Source organism: Pipistrellus hanaki (assembly GCF_964339955.1).
Source record: "Pipistrellus hanaki genome assembly, chromosome: 1".
NCBI lineage: Eukaryota > Metazoa > Chordata > Mammalia > Chiroptera > Vespertilionidae > Pipistrellus > Pipistrellus hanaki.
The window spans coordinates 99,362,464-99,380,228 of NC_140503.1; the positions used below are offsets into that span (position 1 = coordinate 99,362,464).

At 51.7% G+C, this 17,765-nt stretch overlaps 1 protein-coding gene across 3 annotated transcripts; it reads left to right on the plus strand.

Annotated features, from left to right (window-relative positions):
- Window positions 1–2,510: 2,510 nt before the first annotated feature.
- Window positions 2,511–14,490, plus strand: INSYN1 (inhibitory synaptic factor 1). 3 transcript variants are annotated; one of them, XM_084906363.1, is made up of 3 exons: window positions 2,511–3,545; window positions 4,524–4,657; window positions 13,732–14,489. In XM_084906363.1, the coding sequence occupies exons 2-3, from the start codon at window positions 4,586–4,588 to the stop codon at window positions 14,443–14,445; spliced, it is 786 nt and encodes a 261-aa protein (XP_084762489.1). In that variant the 5' UTR covers window positions 2,511–3,545; window positions 4,524–4,585; the 3' UTR covers window positions 14,446–14,489. The 3 variants fall into 3 exon arrangements, with proteins under 3 accessions (XP_084762489.1, XP_084762488.1, XP_084762490.1); XM_084906362.1 differs by having other exon boundaries at window positions 2,512–3,545; window positions 3,938–4,657; window positions 13,732–14,488; XM_084906364.1 differs by lacking the exon at window positions 2,511–3,545 and adding an exon at window positions 6,151–6,319 and having other exon boundaries at window positions 4,543–4,657; window positions 13,732–14,490.
- Window positions 14,491–17,765: the final 3,275 nt, after the last annotated feature.

Consider the following 17,765-nt stretch of genomic DNA (forward strand, 5'->3'; position numbering starts at 1 on the left):
TGGGTGGCCAGTATAGAACTTCAGGCTGCCTTTCTGGACACAGTTTACTATGGCTGTGGGCTTATATTTAGGGTCCCCTTCTACCAGCAGCCCTGTGGACACCCTTCCACATTTGAGGGCTACACTTTGCACAGGGCTACAGATTTGGTGGACCAAAGTCTTCCTCTGAGACTCTAATCCCTGTTTTGTGCCTTTCTCCCTCCAGCCTGGATCCCAGATCACATCTCTCTCTAGGCAATTTCTGACCTTTCAGTCCATGGATTGCCTCACCAGCTGTGTTTAATCCGCCAATTCCGGGTGGATGTTGTTGGATTCAGCTGTTCCTTCTATCTGCTCTGTGAGAAGGCACAGGGCCTGTCCACATATTCCGTGCCGCTTTGTCTCCTCCTGGACAAACTTTTTAGGCATCCGTGGCCAGGGAGGCTGGAATCTTGGTGTTCCTGGGTTCACAGCTGAGGCAGCTTGTCCATGGGGGTTGTGGTTGTAGGGACCCAGGAGGTATCCAAGGTCTCTCCGTTTGAAGGTAAGGCTGGGCTTCCTATCACAGCTGCTCTCCCCTTCAAGATGGTGTGGTCTCTGCAGCAGAGCGGCCGCTCAGGGGGAGATCTCAGCAGCAGTAGAGTCTGCCGGGCCAGGGGAGCCAGTCCACCAGTCCCCAACAATTCCTTGGAATATAGCTGTCCCTCACTACAAATCAGACACTCCCCGCACATCCACACACTCTCCTTTCACTCTCACTCACACACTATCTTGCAGCCTGCCATCCCGTCTGTAGCCATCTTGGATCCCCTAGAGTTTCAGCTTTCTATGATGAAGCATTCTGGAGTTGGATGTTGGTGATGGAAGCACAACAATCTCTGTCCTTAGAGTTCAAGTTCCCCATGGGCCAGCCTCAAATCATCATCTAGCCCCTTCTCCCTTGAACCCATATTCACTTATAGTTCGAGATCTCTACAACCTTGTTTGAACTTCTAACAGTATCACCTACTAGTATATTCACTAACTTCCACTCCTCACCAATTACTCGTCCTTCAATGTCCAACAATTTAGCTCCTGCCACTTTCCTTCCCCCCCTCCACAAAAACCTGCCCCTGTCACATCACCAGTGGCCTCCTAAGGAGACTTTCCATTCCTTCTCTCACAACTGCTGAGCACATGCTTCCCTCCTACATCTGAACACTCCTGTTCTTCTCCTACCTCCCTGACAGTCCCTGTTCATCTCATTCAGGGGCTCTTTCCCAAGGCTCTTGTCTGGACCTGCTACTTTTGTATTTCTGCCTCAATTTCATCCCCTTAATGATGACTAAACACAAAATAAACAAACAAACAAAAAACTCTCAGGCCAGCCATAAACCCATATACTCATGTCTTCAGGATATCTCCACCTTTTCCAAATTGAACTCCTCTTCTTCACCCAAGACCTGTTCTTCCCCTCTGTTCTCTAACAGAATTGGTGGTCCCCACGCTATAAGTTAGGGTCCTCATGGACTCTCCCTTCTCTTAAAGTTCAACCTAGTCCTGCCATGTTCTTCTAAATTATTTCTCAAAGCATCCTCTCCCCTCTATCCCTGCTTCTATCCTAGTCCTTCCTCTCTCAGCTCCATTCCAGTAACGGCCTCCTAACTGGTCTCCTCCCTATGGTCTAGCCTCAGATCCACCAACACAACAGCCCTGAAAAATCTGGGTTTCTTCTGCTCCAGAATAAAATCCAAGCTCTAACCATGGCCTCTGAGTTTCTCCAAGATCTGTTCTTCCTCTAATGCACTTTCCACAAAGCTGTCAAAACGGTATTTCTAAAAGGCCACAGTTGAAACTCCCCTCACTTCTGCATCTGAGCCCTGCTGTTCCTCCCCTTTACTGCCTTGAATGTTCAGCCCCAGCCCTGCCTCCCTCACAATGGTAAGGCTTGGCTAGCTGTCACCTCTAGTTCCTACAGCTCAGGGTTGCTTCCCACTCCGGAGTGTTTCCCAGGAGCTGTGAGTTTCCTAAAATGTTGCTTTTTCCTTCCTGTACCCGAGTCTAGTATATGGGGCATGGTACACAGGGGAGCTGAATAAATGTTGAGTGTCTAACCGTTAGACTTATCTGTCATCTGCGGAGCCTCCAATTCCCAGCCCTCCAGGCAGAGCTTGGCTCACGGAAGGTGCTCAGTAAAAGTTGCCCATGTTTTGTTTCCTAAATTAATCTGATGTAAGGCAATGTCTGGGGTAGTTTGAAGTGTGATAGAAGGAAAGGGTCTGGATGCGGGAAACTTAGCCAAAGGGAAAGCGAGGGGTGCATGGCGGTGGGGGAAGGGGTACTGGGAGTGTCTGGAAAGGTGGGAAAGGGTTAAGTCTATAGCCTGCTGTCCCTCCATGCCCCGAGGTCAGCGGATTCCAGCCGAGCTAGTCCGCCTCCAGCCCCGCCAGCGAAGGACATCTCCCCACCGCCGAGGTGGCGAGAACCACGCTCAGCACGCGCGCTCGGCACTGGGAGGTGTGTGTGTCTCTTTAAAAGCTCCCTCCCCGCGCGGGGCGGCCCTTCTCTGCCGGCGCCGAGCGAGCGGGGCCGCCGAGCCCGGGGTCTGGGAGGGAGCAGCGCCCGCCGGGCGGCCATCCGGTGGGGACGGGAGGTGGCCGGGCGCCGGAGGCGCGGGGCGACCCTCGAGGAGCGGCCCGGGCCCGCGGAGTCCGGCGGGGCAGGTCAAGGCGAGGCCGCGGAGGGAGGCCCAGCCCCAGGCGGCGCCTGTGCCCCTCCGGCAGCGGCCCGGCGCCGGGGACTGGGAGGCGGCGAGCGGGTGGGAGCCGGCGGGAGGCGGCGGCCGCTGGTCTCGGGCTGCCTCCCAGTTGCCGCGCCGAGCCTTCTCCATTCCCGTCGCCTCCTCTCCGCCGCCTCGCGCCCCTCCCGCCCGCGCCCGGGCTGCCGCCCAGCCGGCCGGGCCCCTCGCCCGCGCCTTCCGGGCCGGGCAGCGGGGACCAGTCCCTCGGCCTTTCCCGGGCCGCGGAGGACGGCGGCAGCTCTCTGGCCGCCGGCCGAGCGCGGGGCTGGGCTGCTCGGACCCTCGGGGCGCCGAGGTGCGGAAGCGCGGACATCCTGGGCCCGGGCTGAGTGCGTCCGGGGCACCCAGAGGTGCCGGCTCATACCGTTCTGGACTGGACCGAGCGAAGCTTGGACCGTACCGAGCCCGGGGGATGCCGGGCGCGGTCTGAGGGGATCCCGGTGCCCCCGATCCCAGCTACTTTGGCTCACGCACCGGGACGCCCTACGCCCGGGTCACCTGTGGCCTGAGAGCCCCAGACTCATCAGACCCTTCTCCCCATTCCTCACCCGGCGCCTGACGGGGTTTGAGGGACATTTTTCCTGCCCCCCAGTCAGGGAGCGCGGAGGCCCCGCCACTCCCACCGCCCATATGTCTTCCGGGGCGGCTCTGAAGACCTCCCTGAGGCCAGGGGCTGAAGGGTCCAGAGAAAGAAGCCCACCCTAGGGAGCCTGCCCCCCTCCCCCAACCTCATCTTGGGGCTTGGCCCCCACGCTACTCGGAAGGCAGGCTGGTGCCCTCACCCTCGGTGAGTCCGGGGGTTCTAAGGGAAGGCTGGGCTGGGAAAGGGAGGGTCTGCTGGGAACGAGGGCACTCTGGGGGCGCTATGAGGGAGGACTGAGACTGGAGAGACCCTCTGGTGAACCTCCAGAGAAAGGCCTGGCTGGGAGGGGTGTTTGGGGGACTTGATGTTCTGTGCCCCATCACAGGCTGAGGACTTCTGCCTCAAAAGCAGGGGCTCCCTCTTTCTTCCCAAAGAGAGGCTGTGCTGTAGGCCATCTGCCTCCACCATCCCTTCCCACAAAGAAAAACAAATCCCCAGCGAGGAAGGGTGCCGGCTGTGGAGAGTATGGAGGCAGCAGCATTGCTGGCTGATGCTGCAGCCTGGGAGGGCTGATGCCAGGCTTGCTCTCTCTGCAGGGGGCTGCCCTCCTCCAGTCCAGCTCCCTTCCCAGAGCTGTCCACATCTGGAGCCCCCTCCACAGCTGGAAGAACCCAGGCACAGTTCTTCTGCAGATGTCACTTGCAACCAGAGACCTCTGCCTTTGCAACTGCCCAAGAATCGTGAGGGGATTGTGCTGCCTTCCCCAATCCCAAGGGCATCTCTTACCCTTAGTCCCTGCAGAGTCATCCCCCTGCCTCTGTGTCCAGATTCAGCTAGACATCAGTCTAGCATACCTATAGGCACTTCAAGTCCTGAAGGCCTCCTGAGACCGAAGCCCCCTCCCCCTCCCCTTCTATGTCCTCATCTTGGCCCCTTGGGTCAGATTCTGTCTCCTTCTGGGTGTTCCATTCCCCATCCAGAGGCAAAGGAAGCGGGGTGGCAGGAGTCAGGGACTGGGTGAGGGCCACCCAGGGCCAGCGTAGGCTGGGGGGCCGTTAAGATGTGGAGCACTGCCTGGCTGAGGTGGGCTCTGTGGAGGCAGACGCAGTGTGTGCCTGGCTGGGGGGAGTATGGGCAGGCCTGCAGCCACGTGGTGAAGGATGAACATTCGGGGCACCCCAGACCTCGGGCAGCCCAGTGTCGACCCCAGCAGTGGTGGTGAACGTGAGCGGATTCGACAGCGCATGAAGATGGTTATCGGACAGCTGGAGGGCATCCTACGGGAGCTCAAGGAAGTGGCCAAGGAGCTCAGGGAGGTGAGTGAGGGGCCAGATGGACCCTAAACCAGTTTTCCTGGGCCTGGCACGAAAACATACTCTGGCATATATGTCTGTGTGTGTGTGTGTGTGTGTGTGCGTGCCACTTTGCTGGGTACCTCTGTCTTATTCTCCTTTCTCCAAGTCTGCTCTGCTAAAAATTTCACAATAGCTCAGGGGAGGAGGGGATCTCAGTGTTGCAGAGAGCATTTGGACAGCATGTAATGGGCCCATGGCTCTGTGGTTATGATTCGTCTGCCAAGATAGCCAATAAGGACTGAATTCCACAATAATCTCTTCAGAAGCCTAAGCTTTTACCTTTGACCCCACCACCTGCTGGTCACAAGGGGCCCTGGGAGAGTGTAGATGGTTTAATGAGGCAGTCCCCACTGCTTGGAGCATTCCCCAGATATTACAGAACACTTGATCCTGAAAAAATTAGGTCCTCCCTACCCTGAAGTAGAAATGAGTCTAGGGAGCTGCTAGTGGGTATCAAGAGTTCCTATGTACACTGGCAGGGGCAGGAATGTACTCTAAAGGGATGTATCCCCATCCTGTGTTCTGAACATTTTTGGCCAAGATTGAAAAGTCACGCAGAGAGCCTAGGATGTGTGTCCCTCTAAGTAGAGCCCGATTTACTTAACGCTTCCCACATTGCTCAGGTAATGAAGTACACATGTCCTCAGTCCTGCCCCCTGGGCTGTGTTTGAGCCCAAAATGCATGATGACCAGGGTTCTGAGCCATTGGCCTGAGTACCCCTGAGTACCATTATGCCAGCCAGGTGGGCTTTAGGCAAATTTCAACTCCTTGTAGGGCCCCTGCAGAGATGTTAGGGAGAGTGACTGAATTGGAGTTATGGGTTCAGACTTTCCCAGCCAGATGTGTAGGGAGATGAGGGCTCTAGGAAGATTGAGGAACAGGGGTGGTGGTGGATACCAACTCCAGACTGGCAAAGTGGTCTTCTAGCCTGGCCCAAGAGTTAAGGAGCAGGGGGTGTTTGAATCTTCAGAGTGGAGATTTGGTCCAGGAACTAAGGTTGGACAGGCAGCCTCTCTGCCCAGAGTCAGCCTCATGGAGCCTGCCATGAAGTCCTTCCTCAGGAGACAGGAAGAGAGAGATGTGGTGCTTCTGCCCATGAACTGGACTGTCTGGGGTGTGGGCTGAACATCTCTGGGGAATCCAATTTAGTGGTCAATGCCTATGAGTAACTCATCATTGGTCCGAAGGACTACCATCTCCACTTCATGCCTCCCCACCCCCATCTATTTCAGATGTTCTGTGGTTCCATCAGTCATGGGAACTGTCCAGAGTCTCCGTCTTGAGCAGAGCCATGGGACCTATGCCCCAGCAGGCCTACCCAGAAAGAACTAGGATGGATTCTAAGCCTGGGGCTCAGTTTTGATATAGTACAGAGCCTACTCCCAACTGACCAGCTAAGCATCTTGCAGGCATCTACTCGTCCCACCCCCACCCCAACCCTCACTCCCAACAGAACCAACCAGAGCTTGAAGGCATCACACAGGTCATCCAGACCAGCCTATCCATTTACAGTTGAAGAAATTGAGGCCCAGAGAGGGATAGGGGCTTGTTGAAGGTCACAGAGCCTACCAGGAGTGCTCAGTAGAACTCAGGTCCTGATTCCTGCTCTGGAGCTTCAACAGGTGGGCAACCTCTTTCCATTTCGTTAGGGACCTTCTAGACATGAGACCTTATGCTCATCCTGTGATACTCTGGGGGGATGCCCTTTAGGGAGTGAGGCAGGAAGATCAGAAGCACTAGGATTTACTTGCAGATTTTTGAGATATCCTCTCCCTCTCTTCTCAGCACACACACTCAACCCATTCCCATGTCCTGAACAGCAGAGCTTCAGGTTCATGTACTGTGCAACCCAGAGGCCTGAGCCAGGACAGAGAAAGATGAGTTCCCTCCCCCCATTACCCACTATAGGCCATGTGCCTCCACCCAAAACTCTGACAGGTTGCTATGGCAACCAGAATCTACCCTGTGTGCTACCACCTGCCCACTGCCAATGGCACTCAGCTGGGAAGGGGGTAGCGGGGGGGGGGGGGGGGGGTGGGGGGGGGACGGCCCAGGTCTCAGAGTTTCCCCATCCCCTAGGCAGGTCCTAGAGATGGCATGATGGGCAGCACAGCACAGACTTCACCAACTGAATTCTGTTCTCTAGAGTAGGGGTGTCGAACTCAATCAGAGAAGGGGCCAAAATCTAAAATCCAGCCTAAATTGCGGGCCGAATGGTTTACTGAACAGTCATAAACTGACAATGTCATAAACTGACAGCGGAGTGCAGTGATGACAGCGCGGTGCGGGCCACATTGCAAGGCCTGGCGGGCTGGATTTGGCCCGCGGGCCTTGTGTTTGACACATGTGCTCTAGAGGGTGAAGCACTTAGATGTGAAGCCAGGATTTACATACAAGACTGCCAGAGGGCAGTGCAGGGTGCTTGATAAGGGAGGAAGGCTGGCAGAGAGGAAGGGCTTAGCTATATTGCCTCTGCTATCCTCCTCCATCTGCTGCTCCCTTCCCCACATGCCATGGATCATAGCAGAGCCTCCTCATCCTCTTGAGCATCATAGAAAGATGAGCAGCACTAAAGCACTGTTCCCCAGGCCCCCGAGCCTCAGTCTGCTCATCTCTGAAATGGGAGTGATGATAATCATACTTCAGAGTGATCTTACAAGGACATATTGGGGGACCAACACCTACTCACACCCCTGAAGGATTTGGAGTTCCCTCTCCCATGCATCTCCTGTTTCCCCAAACTCCTGACTCTCCCCAAGGGATAGGAGGAAAGTTCTGTCCCACGATTGGGGAAAATATTTTTATGGACTAAGTGAGGTGAGGAATATAAAAATGTCTTAAAAGCAAAAATTGTGCTGGAGAGGATGTGAGTCAATAATTAGCTAGCCTTCATTTCTCCTAAGTCCCCAGTACTCCAGGTGCTAGGCCAATCCCAGCAGGCTCTCTAAGCTCCTCAGAATTCTGTGGATCATAATTTGGAGAAGCAGTACAGCCTAGGGCACATGTGTCAAACACAAGGCCCGCGGGCCAAATCCAGCCCGCCAGGCCTTGCAATGTGGCCCGCACCGCGCTGTCATCACTGCACTCCGCTGTCAGTTTATGACATTGTCAGTTTATGACTGTTCAGTAAACCATTCGGCCCGCGATTTAGGCTGGATTTTAGATTTTGGCCCCTTCTCTGATTGAGTTCGACACCCCTAGCCTAGGGGCTGAGCTTGGGCTTTGCAGCCAAATGTCTCTGGTTCACATATGATCTTCACTGCCTTCTTAGCTGTGTGTACTTAGGAAAGTTACTTTACCTCTCTGTGCTTTTCTTTTGCGTCTCTAAAATGAAAATACAGAATAGTATGCCTCATCATCATCACCAGCTCTACAGTGGTTGTGAGGATTAAATGTGATATTATATACAATGTACTTCACACAGTGACGGGCACAAAACTAGCTGCATATCTGTTAGATATTATTGATGACTGTTCTAGCACTAGCCTGCTCCTCAGCTCTGTGTAAGCCCTTGTTCTTTTGGAGTCACATTGGCATCTTAGCCATGATCAGGGAGGTCAGGCCCAGGGCCCGCAGCAGGCAGTCCTACCCTCTTCTGGCGAAGGAAAGGGGTTGTGATGGGGTTGGGAAGCAGATCTCCAAAGAGATGGCGTTTGAACAAAGACCCAAAGGAAGTGAGGATACATACAAGTCAAATGGATATCTGGAAATGAGCCTCCAAGCAGGGGGAGCAGCTGGTCTTGAGAAGGAAGTATCCTTGGCATAGTCAGGATCAGCAAGGAAGCTGATGCATTTGGAGCAGAGGGAACTAGGGAAGGAGAGCAGGAGGCCAGGGCACACAGGGCATGCAGGTCACAGTACAAAATTTGGATTTTGTCCTATAAGAATCCCACACACTCTCCAGGAATCTCATTGTGTTTCTCTGTGGGAATCTGCCTCTCCACTGTTCTCCCAGTTCCCTACTAATTGGGAGCCCACAAAGGCAGGGGTATAGGACCTTGTTCTTGGCCCCCCAAATGTTGAGCTTACCTTGAGTAGGTACTTGACCTCCCTCTTGGTTACCCCTCCCCCAAGATGTCACTCAGCATGGGACTCAAAATGTTCTTGTGTTGACCACTTTTATCACTCACACCATCACTGGCGATTGGGCAGGATATAACTTAAGGGCACAGTTGCCCACCTTGGTCTGAACACCTCCAGAGGGTGGAGGGCAGGCAAAATCCTTTTGCAGCCTGGAGTGGCAATGAAGACCCCCCCCCCCCCCCCCCCCACACACACACACACACCTGATTTTCTTGGGAATGAGGCTCATGCAATTGTGCTATCCCATCAGCAAGGTGCTGTATATGAGGTAGCCAGGAGAGCCATAGGACATACAGCAGGAGATAAATGTGGCCCAGCCACATGGCAGCTGGAGCAGGAGAGGCTGGGGATCACAGAGTGGTGCCAAAGTGGGTCAGCTCCATCACCCACAGCTCAGCAAGAATTGTGCAGATTTTTTCTTCTTTTCACCTCCCTTTTCCCTTTGCATCCTCCTCCTCCAGACAGATTCACAAAGCTCCGGGGCCAATTAGGCCAAATTGCATTAATGAGAGTCAAAAATCACAGTCACCTCTCTCCCCCTTCCCAATTTCACAGCCCCCAGGAAGATAAATAACGTAGTCACAGAATTAAAAAGTAATCAGTTGTCATAAATATTGCAGAATCCCTAGTTATATAATCAGCTGCCCAGGGAGCTAGACGGAAGAGAAGGAGGTAGCAACTTGTCAAGAAAAGTGAGGGGCCAGAGGTGGGGAGGGAGGGGGAGACAGGAAATAGAGGTAGATTCCCCAGTCCTTGGTCCTGACTCTAGGGTTTGATGGAACACATCCATGCTTTTCTTGGAGAGGCAGCTGGGGCTGGGGCAGGCAGTATTGTGGTGTCCAGGACCATGGCGCATTTTCTCAGAAAAGAACTTCTCAGCAATTTTTATTAAGATGTCTCAACCCATCTAGTCATTTAATGGCTGTATTGTAAAGAGTACCAATCTCTACCAAACTGGGGATGCATGGTGGTGGTGCATTTCCAGGCCCACTCCTTGTGAGGAGAAGATATCAACCACATTGTAACCTATATGCTTAAAATATTGTAGCAGTGATAAATACTAGATAATATTTTAAGGAAAGGTATGAGGTACTTTGAGAGCCTTTCATAGGAAACCTGTTCTCAACTGGGGATCAAGGAGGACTTCCATAGGAAGTGAGATAGAATGAGTAAGAAAGGTGTGAGGCATTCAGGTGAGGCCCAGAGGCAGAAGTGAACTCAGGGTGTATGTGTATAGGTGTGGTAAGGAGACAGGCTTGGTGTGGGCGGTGTTTGGAGGTCCATAAGTTTGGGGAGCACAGGAGTGCTAGAAGTGGAGGGGTGCCGTGGTCCTGTTGACTTTTTGACTAGATGAGTGTGATGCAGTTGTTCAGATGAGGGGAGCTAAAGCTGTGACCAGGACAGAGGCTGAGTCACCTGGGCCCCCCTGGGGGATTTTGTCTCAGCCCTCATTCCTGCCCTTCTCTCAAGTGTTCCCTCTTGCCTCCTCTTGAGCAGGTAATTCATGTTCTTAAAAGATCAGGCCCAGGAGTCAGGACTCCTGACTTCTGGTCTCAGGTCAGCTCATTATAGTCGCTGGGCCTCACTTCCCTATCACTAAACACAGTAAGAAGGGTGGACTCAACAGTGTCTCCAGTCCCTTCTGGCTTTGAGGTGGTAGGATTCTGTGATTTTTATGGTTTCATTTCTCTCTCCATTCCCCCACTTCCCCTCTTTTATTCTGTGTATATAGATATTTTGCCTGTACTCTAAGACAGTCTCAAGTTACATGCAGGCAAAATGATTATTAAATCTCAGGCAGAAATTACAGATTTCAAGACATCCAGAGAGGCAGGTAGCCTCGGGCCTGCCTGACTCCTGCCCTCCCATGGGCCCCATGAAATGAGAGGCACCAAGGACAGGTAGAGTTATGGACTGACCAGGCTCTGCATACAATCTGGGTACCCTGAGCATCTCACTTCCCTTTCTGATCCTTACTTATGTCATTTATCAAGTATGTTTGAACTACACCACCTAAAACTGAGCCAGATTTTCTTCTGAGCCTCAACCATTTGGCTTTTAGAACCCCTTCTGTTTCCATTTGGAAACAGCCCTACTTCATGGAACATAGGTTCCACCCATGTGTTGGGGCTTGAAAGGCCCAACATGTCCCATTATTCTGCCACAGGCACTGGAAACATCCCCATCAGAGTGTCATTCCTTTGAGAAGAACTGGTTTCCATCAGCTCTTGGGTCTGGTACCTGTTACATGTTGGCTCTCAATGTCCATGGTGGATATTATTTTACATGCTTTCTGTGCATCACATCATTAATCATCGCAACAGCCTAACAAGTAGGTACTATTAGGATTCTCCTTGGCTGAGGATACTTACGCACAGAGACATTGAGCAACCTGGCTAAGGTAATAAAGCTAGTAAGTTATGATGCCAAGGTTGGACCCTAGGTGTGGCTCCAGAGCCCAGGTTCCTAGATGCTTATATGTGCTGACTCTGCAGTCTAATGCACATTCATATCTATTAAATCTCCACCAACTGGGTGAGGCAAAGAGCATCATCCCACTTTATAGGGGAGGAAAATGAGACTTCTCCCACACCCCCAGGGTGGAACCAGAGAGGGTGTTCTAAGGGAGGAGAGGAAGGGCCTGAATGTGAAGGCCACCTGAGAAGGGTCTCTTGGATGGGGGGTATGTTCAGGCCTGAAGGCTTCAGAAATCCTGCCTTGTGCTCCCTGGATCTTCCTCACAGGATGTTAGGAGCCTAGCTTCTGGGCCTGGCCTAGCCTCAGCCAAATCTGTGCCCCTACAGCCAGGAAATTTAACTCCAGATTCCTGCTATTGTTGCCTTCTCTTGTGCAGCAGCAGACTATCAGCAGCTAGCTTGCTCTGGGGAGTGTAATTGGAGGGTGTGGCTGCCCAGCAGCGAGAGGACACTCCTGAAGCAGCAATGCCGTGGGGTGCTATTTCTTCATCAGCTTAAATATCAGGTACCTTGGTCAGTGGTTCTCAGACTTTGTCCTCAGACCAACAGCAGCAGCACAGGGAAGCCTGTTAGATCTACACTTTCTCAAACCTTACCCAAAACCTAAAAAATCAAACTCTGGAGAGTGGGCTGATACACATTCTAGTTTGAGGCCAGGGTCCTTATCAGCCCTCGGGTGTGGATTGGGTTGAGCAAGGACTTCTGGGGGATATGACCTTCTCTGTGGTAGGGGGAGTCACTGGAGTGAGAGACTTAGAAGAGGTGGCCAGATTGGAGGGTGGAGCCCTATGCCCATTGCCTACTCATCCCCAGAAATCACAGTAGCACTTGGAGCAGTGTGCAGTCTTGCAGGGGTGTGGCGAAGGCAGTAATCTCAGCTTCCCCATTGACTGGCGCCTCAGGCCCATTAACTATGATCTCATGGGTGGAAAGTCTGACATATAAGTAGGTGCTCAGAGATGGGAGATCATATCACTTTTATCGCCAATGCCCTACAGAACCCTTTCCTAAGATCACAGCGATGAAAGGAACCTTGGATATCAACCAGTTCACTCAACTCCCATTTACAGATTGCAAAACTGAGACCTAAGTGGGAAATTAACTGACCAGGTCACCTGCATGGAGTCTCCTGACCCCCTAACCAAGAAGACATCCCAGTGACCCAGACTCCTCTTGACCCCTCAGTTTTGTCTTTGCTTTCTTCTTTTGCTGTGGGGCATTCCTCACCCCCACTCCTCACCAAATACCTAGCACATCTCTGGACAGTTGTGGTCCTCAATAAAGTTTTGTTGATTAGGTAATCAATTAACTGGCTTATCTGACTCCAGGTAAGAATACCAGGAGAGGCCCTGGGCTTGTGACTCACTGCATATGCCTTTGTCTCTGGGTCTCTTGGTTCCTCTACTTTGCTTTTGATGTTTTGCTATTTTTGTTTTTGGCCTGAAGACTCTCTCCTCTTCTTGATTCTCCTTTCCCTATTATCTTCATTCCTGACTCAAGTGCTGACAGTGGCCAAGGTCAGGGGATGTCCATTGGCAGGGCTGCCTGCATGGAGTCAGAGCTTTAGTCTTTGTAGAGTGGACAGGTTGCAGCTGAATTGTCTCCCCTCCCATCCCAAGTGCATTTAACAGGCACCTCTGGGCCCAGAATGGATGGGTTTTTTTTATTGCTTACCAAATAATACTTGTTGTATTCATTCCCCAACAAGCCAGGATTGATCTCCAGTCATCAGAGACCAGGGAGAGGAAGGAGGGAGAATGCTCTGAGGGGTAGGGGTGGAGTGATGGAGACCCTTGAGGGACAGTCACTGACCAGCTGCACAGGCTGGCCCAGAATGCTTCCTCAGAGCACCCCATATCATTTTCCCACCTCTCCACTAAGTGGGTTTCCTGGAGTCTCTCAGCCCTCTTTATTTTTTATTTTATTTTCTGATTAAATTTATTGGAGTGATACTGGTCAATAGGGTCATAGGTTTCAAATGTACATTTCTATGATACATGATCTGTATATTGCAATGTGTGCCCCCCCAAAAAAAGTTAAATCACCTTCCATCACTATATACTTGGCCCCCTTTAACCTTTACTACACTAATCCTTTCATCTATTAACCACCCTCTTTAAATAGCCTTTTCAGTCATAGGAAGATCAAGCTCTGAGCACCAGAGCCTATAACCCCCTGTACCTCTCCCCTTAGAACAGCAGCTGGCTAGGGGGAGAGGGCTATGTGAATGGATGGAGTACAGTCTAGAAGACAGTCCCTCCTCCACCCAAGAGACTGAGGAATGAAAAACAAGCTCTGTTCACCCTGGTCCAGTTTGGGCCTTTCACAGAGCAAACAGCCTGTGACCTCAAGTCCAGTTGCCATCCTGTAGGGACATCATCAGGGAGGATGTCATGGAGGGGGGCACATGCTCACACCTAAGTGATGCCAGGTCTGGCCTGGCCGCTCTAATACTTCTGCCCTTCCCTGGACAGGTGGTGAGCCAGATAGACAAGTTAACCTCAGACTTCGATTTTGAACTGGAGCCAGATGACTGGACCACAGCCACTGTGAGCAGTACCTCCAGCAGCGACAAAGCCGGTGTAGGTGGCCCCTTTGACTTGGGCCACCTGGACTTCATGACAGCTGACATCCTCTCAGACAGCTGGGAGTTCTGCTCCTTCCTGGATGTCTCTACCCCTTCAGATTCCATGGATGCCCCCGAACCAACACAACCAGGGGCTGGTTCAGATTGCCGACTCATGAACGGTGGCATGCCCATTCCTAATGGGCCACGGGTGGAGACTCCAGACTCCTCCAGTGAGGAGGCCTTCAGCACCGGCCCTCTCAAGGGGCAACTGCCCCAGCGAACCCCAGGCACACGGGAGAGAGTGCGCTTCAGTGACAAAGTGCTCTACCATGCTTTGTGCTGTGACGATGAAGAGGGGGATGGTGAGGAGACAGCAGCAAAGGAGGAGGTGGGCCTGTCACCAGAGCCTCCCAATACAGAGACCCATGTGGGCCCCCTCAAGACCTCCCCGGCCCCCAACAAGCCAAGGCGCCCTACACTGACTGGACAATGCTCATTGGTCCCTGAGCAGACGCGAAGGATCATGAGGAACAGCAGCACCCAAACAGTGTCAGACAAGAGCACGCAGACAGTGCTTCCCTACACAGCCTCCAGACAGAAAGCCAAAGGGAAAAATTAGGGGTTGGAGGGGACTGGGATTGGGTGGGGGGAAGTATATAAAGTTATATATATATATATATATATATATATATTTATATATATATATATATATATATATATATATATATATATATACACACACACATACACACACACAAACACATATATATTTAAACAAACACAGTAATAATAAAATTTTAAAATGCTGAGTATCCAGTCCCACAGGCCCCAAAGCTTTCTCAGAGCTCATCTTACTTCCCTACTGGTTCCACGAAGTGTGTCTAGAACCTTCCTTCCCATTGCAGTGCTCCTGAAGGGGGTGTCCAAATGTCAGGCTGCTGGCCTGGACCATATCCTGGAGGGATTCATCTGCAGGATGCAGACTCTGAAGGAGCAGTGTCCAAAGCCAGGGCATGATGTGCATGAGACTGAGTGGCATCACTTAAGTGGGTAGCTCCCTGCTCAGCCTTGTCCTCTAGAGATCAAAGACTCGTGGCAAAGCCCCAGCAAGGCCCGGAGTGCTGCTGAGGTCCATGTGAGAAAACAGGTAGCAGCCACCATGGGCCAGAGATAGGCCCCTGACCTGTCAGCAGGCAGGCAGCCCCAGGAAGGAATCTAATGACCCCACTCTACCACTGCTCCTCCATACTGGGACCCTGAGTTCACTTTGGCAGATCATGAATGACACCAACAAAGACATATGGGAGCCTAGAGGTACCAAAGCTTAATTTGGGGCATGGTCCAAACAGACAGCATCTGAATATCATTGGGCTAATAATCCCAACCATTGCCACATTTACTGAGCAGATCTCCATGTTGCTACTATGCTAAATACATTGTATGGCATAATTTATTGATAATTTAATTTTCACAGTAGCCTGACAAGACAGGAAGTATTGTTATTTCCATTTTTCAAATGAGAAGAGATTCAGAGAAGTAACTGGCCCAAGGTCACAGAGCCTGTGCCCCTCCGCTCCCCTCCCCCCTTGAGCACATGGTTTCCACTATATCTGGCTCTGCTATCTAGTAGCTGTGTGATCTTGGGAAAGTCCATTTTACTCTCTGAGCCTATCTACCTAATCTATGAAGGGGTTCTGATAATGTTCATCTACCTCACCAACTGCTGTGGGGCTTCAACAAGATGGGGATGTGGTCAGTGGCGCCCCAACTCAGATTCCAGTGTTTTCCAGGGCTGAGATCCCTGAGTGGGGTGGGAAAGAAGCCACTGCCATCAACTGGGCCATAGCTTTATGGTCTCCACGAGTTATTGGTCTCCAATAGCTCAGAGCAGGGAGGAAGAAGTGATGGCAGTGCAAGGATGTCACTGCTCAGGGCCTCCCTGATGCACATTCAATGAAAGCAGAGGTACAGCCTGCCAGGGAATGTCAGAAGGGCACCCAGGAGAGCATGGCAAAAGAGGTACTGTCCAGCCCCCAGTTTGGGGCAGTTGCCAGGGATGCTATCAGAATGAGAAGGGCCAGGCCTAGGAGGCCTGCCTTGCAGTGTTGGGATCTCTCCTTGGACCCTAAATGGCCAGCCAGAGTGTAGCCTCCAGAGTGGAAACACAGGGAAGCTGTTCCTGCCAAGACCTGAGAATAAGAGGTCTGAACTCCTCCCTCAGTCCCAGGTAAACTCTTGAGCAGTGGTATTGATTAGTGATAGGACCCTGGCTCAAAGGATATATGCCAGGGGCTCCCCTGAAGGATGGCCGGCTGGATCCTGCACTGCCTGACAGTGAAGAGGGACAGGCCCTGCCCAGGTATGGACGCATCTAGCTTTGGGATGCATTTGTCTCACAGATTGTTTGTCTCACAGCTTTACAACAGTTAAAATAAATAAATAAATCTGCAGAGAGCACGCATTTCACCAGGAAGAAACTGAGAGAACCCTGTGGAAGGCATTGTTCTCTCCTGAGAGACCCAACCCCACTTCTCTCTGTGTGATTTCATGTGGCTATGGCTAACACCCAACACCTGGCTACTTGCTCCAAATGGGGCAGTAGTGTGAGAGTGTTCTGGAAGAGGGGAAAGTAGGTATTGAAGTGGGCATAGGTTTCAAAGGCCCCAAAAGTACTTGACTACCCTTGTATATATGCCACAACTAGTCTGAGCCTCACTCCTGGGTCCCTGGGGTTTTCTTATGACTTGAAAGACAGAATGTGGTCACTTATGCAAAGAACTGTGACTATCAGAGCTGGTAAGCACAAAATACACTGCTTCAGAGTAGTGAGCTCCCTGTCCTGGAGGCAGACACAGACATCCTGGGGATTTCCTTCAGACCTACCTGCTCCTCCAGGTAGTCTCTCACTGCTCTTCACCAGCTCTTTGCCAGTTTCTGGGTTTCTTTACCCAGAATGTCCCATCAGATCTCCCTGTTTACAGGAAGTCTTATTTTACTGACCATCTACTGTGAGTTCAGACTTGTGACAAGCAGTGCTGTGGAGGGGTCATAATCATAATAGCTCATGTTCATTGAGCACCTACTATGCAGTGGGCATGTCCTAAGCATATGCTTTACTGCATTTATCCCACTTGGCAAATATGAGATAAGCAATTATATTTACATCTGTTTTCAAGATGGGGAACCTAAAGCTCTGGGAAGTTAGTAACTTGCCTAAGGGCACAGGATAGATATGGCACCAGGATTGATTCCAAACTCAGTGACTTGGTACTCAAACATATGCTATAGTCATATCCCTGGTGGAGACAGTGCCCTGGTCTCTGGGGGTGTGGGAGGGGCTGGGGTCTGAGAGCCAGATGGGCCTTTGGTGGGATGTGGGTATTGGGAGCAGAAAAACTGTGAATGCCATTCATTCTTTGGAGAACTTGGCTACTATTGATGGCCCTTGACACAGAGCCTGGCACCAAATGGATTATGTATTAAATAAATGTTTGCGGAATGAATGAATGAATGAATGAGCCCCATTTGCAGAGGGAGCATTCATTCAATCAGCTTTTATTGTAGGCCTCCTATGTGCCAGGTCTCATGTTGTTTGTGTACATACATACACACAACTCCCTAGAAGGGTCTGATCTGGTGTGGCCCAGCAGCTGAGAAAAGTCATAACAAAGAGGTATGGGGCTTCGGTGCTGGGAAGCCAGAGGTGGTGGTGAGTCCAGCCTGTGGTCCCTGGAAAAGAAGCCAGGAGCATGAGATAGGGGGCCAGTTTGATAAGGAGACCACTCTGGGATTGGGAGGAATGAGGGAAGTTCCTCAGCCTAACACCACTTTAATGAGGTGGGCACATTGCAGTGTCTCCAATGTCTGAGAATGAGGAGACCTCATTGTCTCCATTTATAGCATGTGTCAAACACAAGGCCCACGGGCCAAATCCAGCCC

What these genes read in the sequence shown, in the direction of transcription:
- INSYN1 (XM_084906362.1), top strand. Translation starts at nt 4,502, where the DNA reads ATGAACATTCGGGGCACCCCAGACCTCGGGCAGCCCAGTGTCGACCCC. An exon ending in TGGCCAAGGAGCTCAGGGAG is followed by an intron (nt 4,658 to 13,731) that starts GTGAGTGAGGGG and finishes TTCCCTGGACAG; the next exon opens with GTGGTGAGCCAGATAGACAA.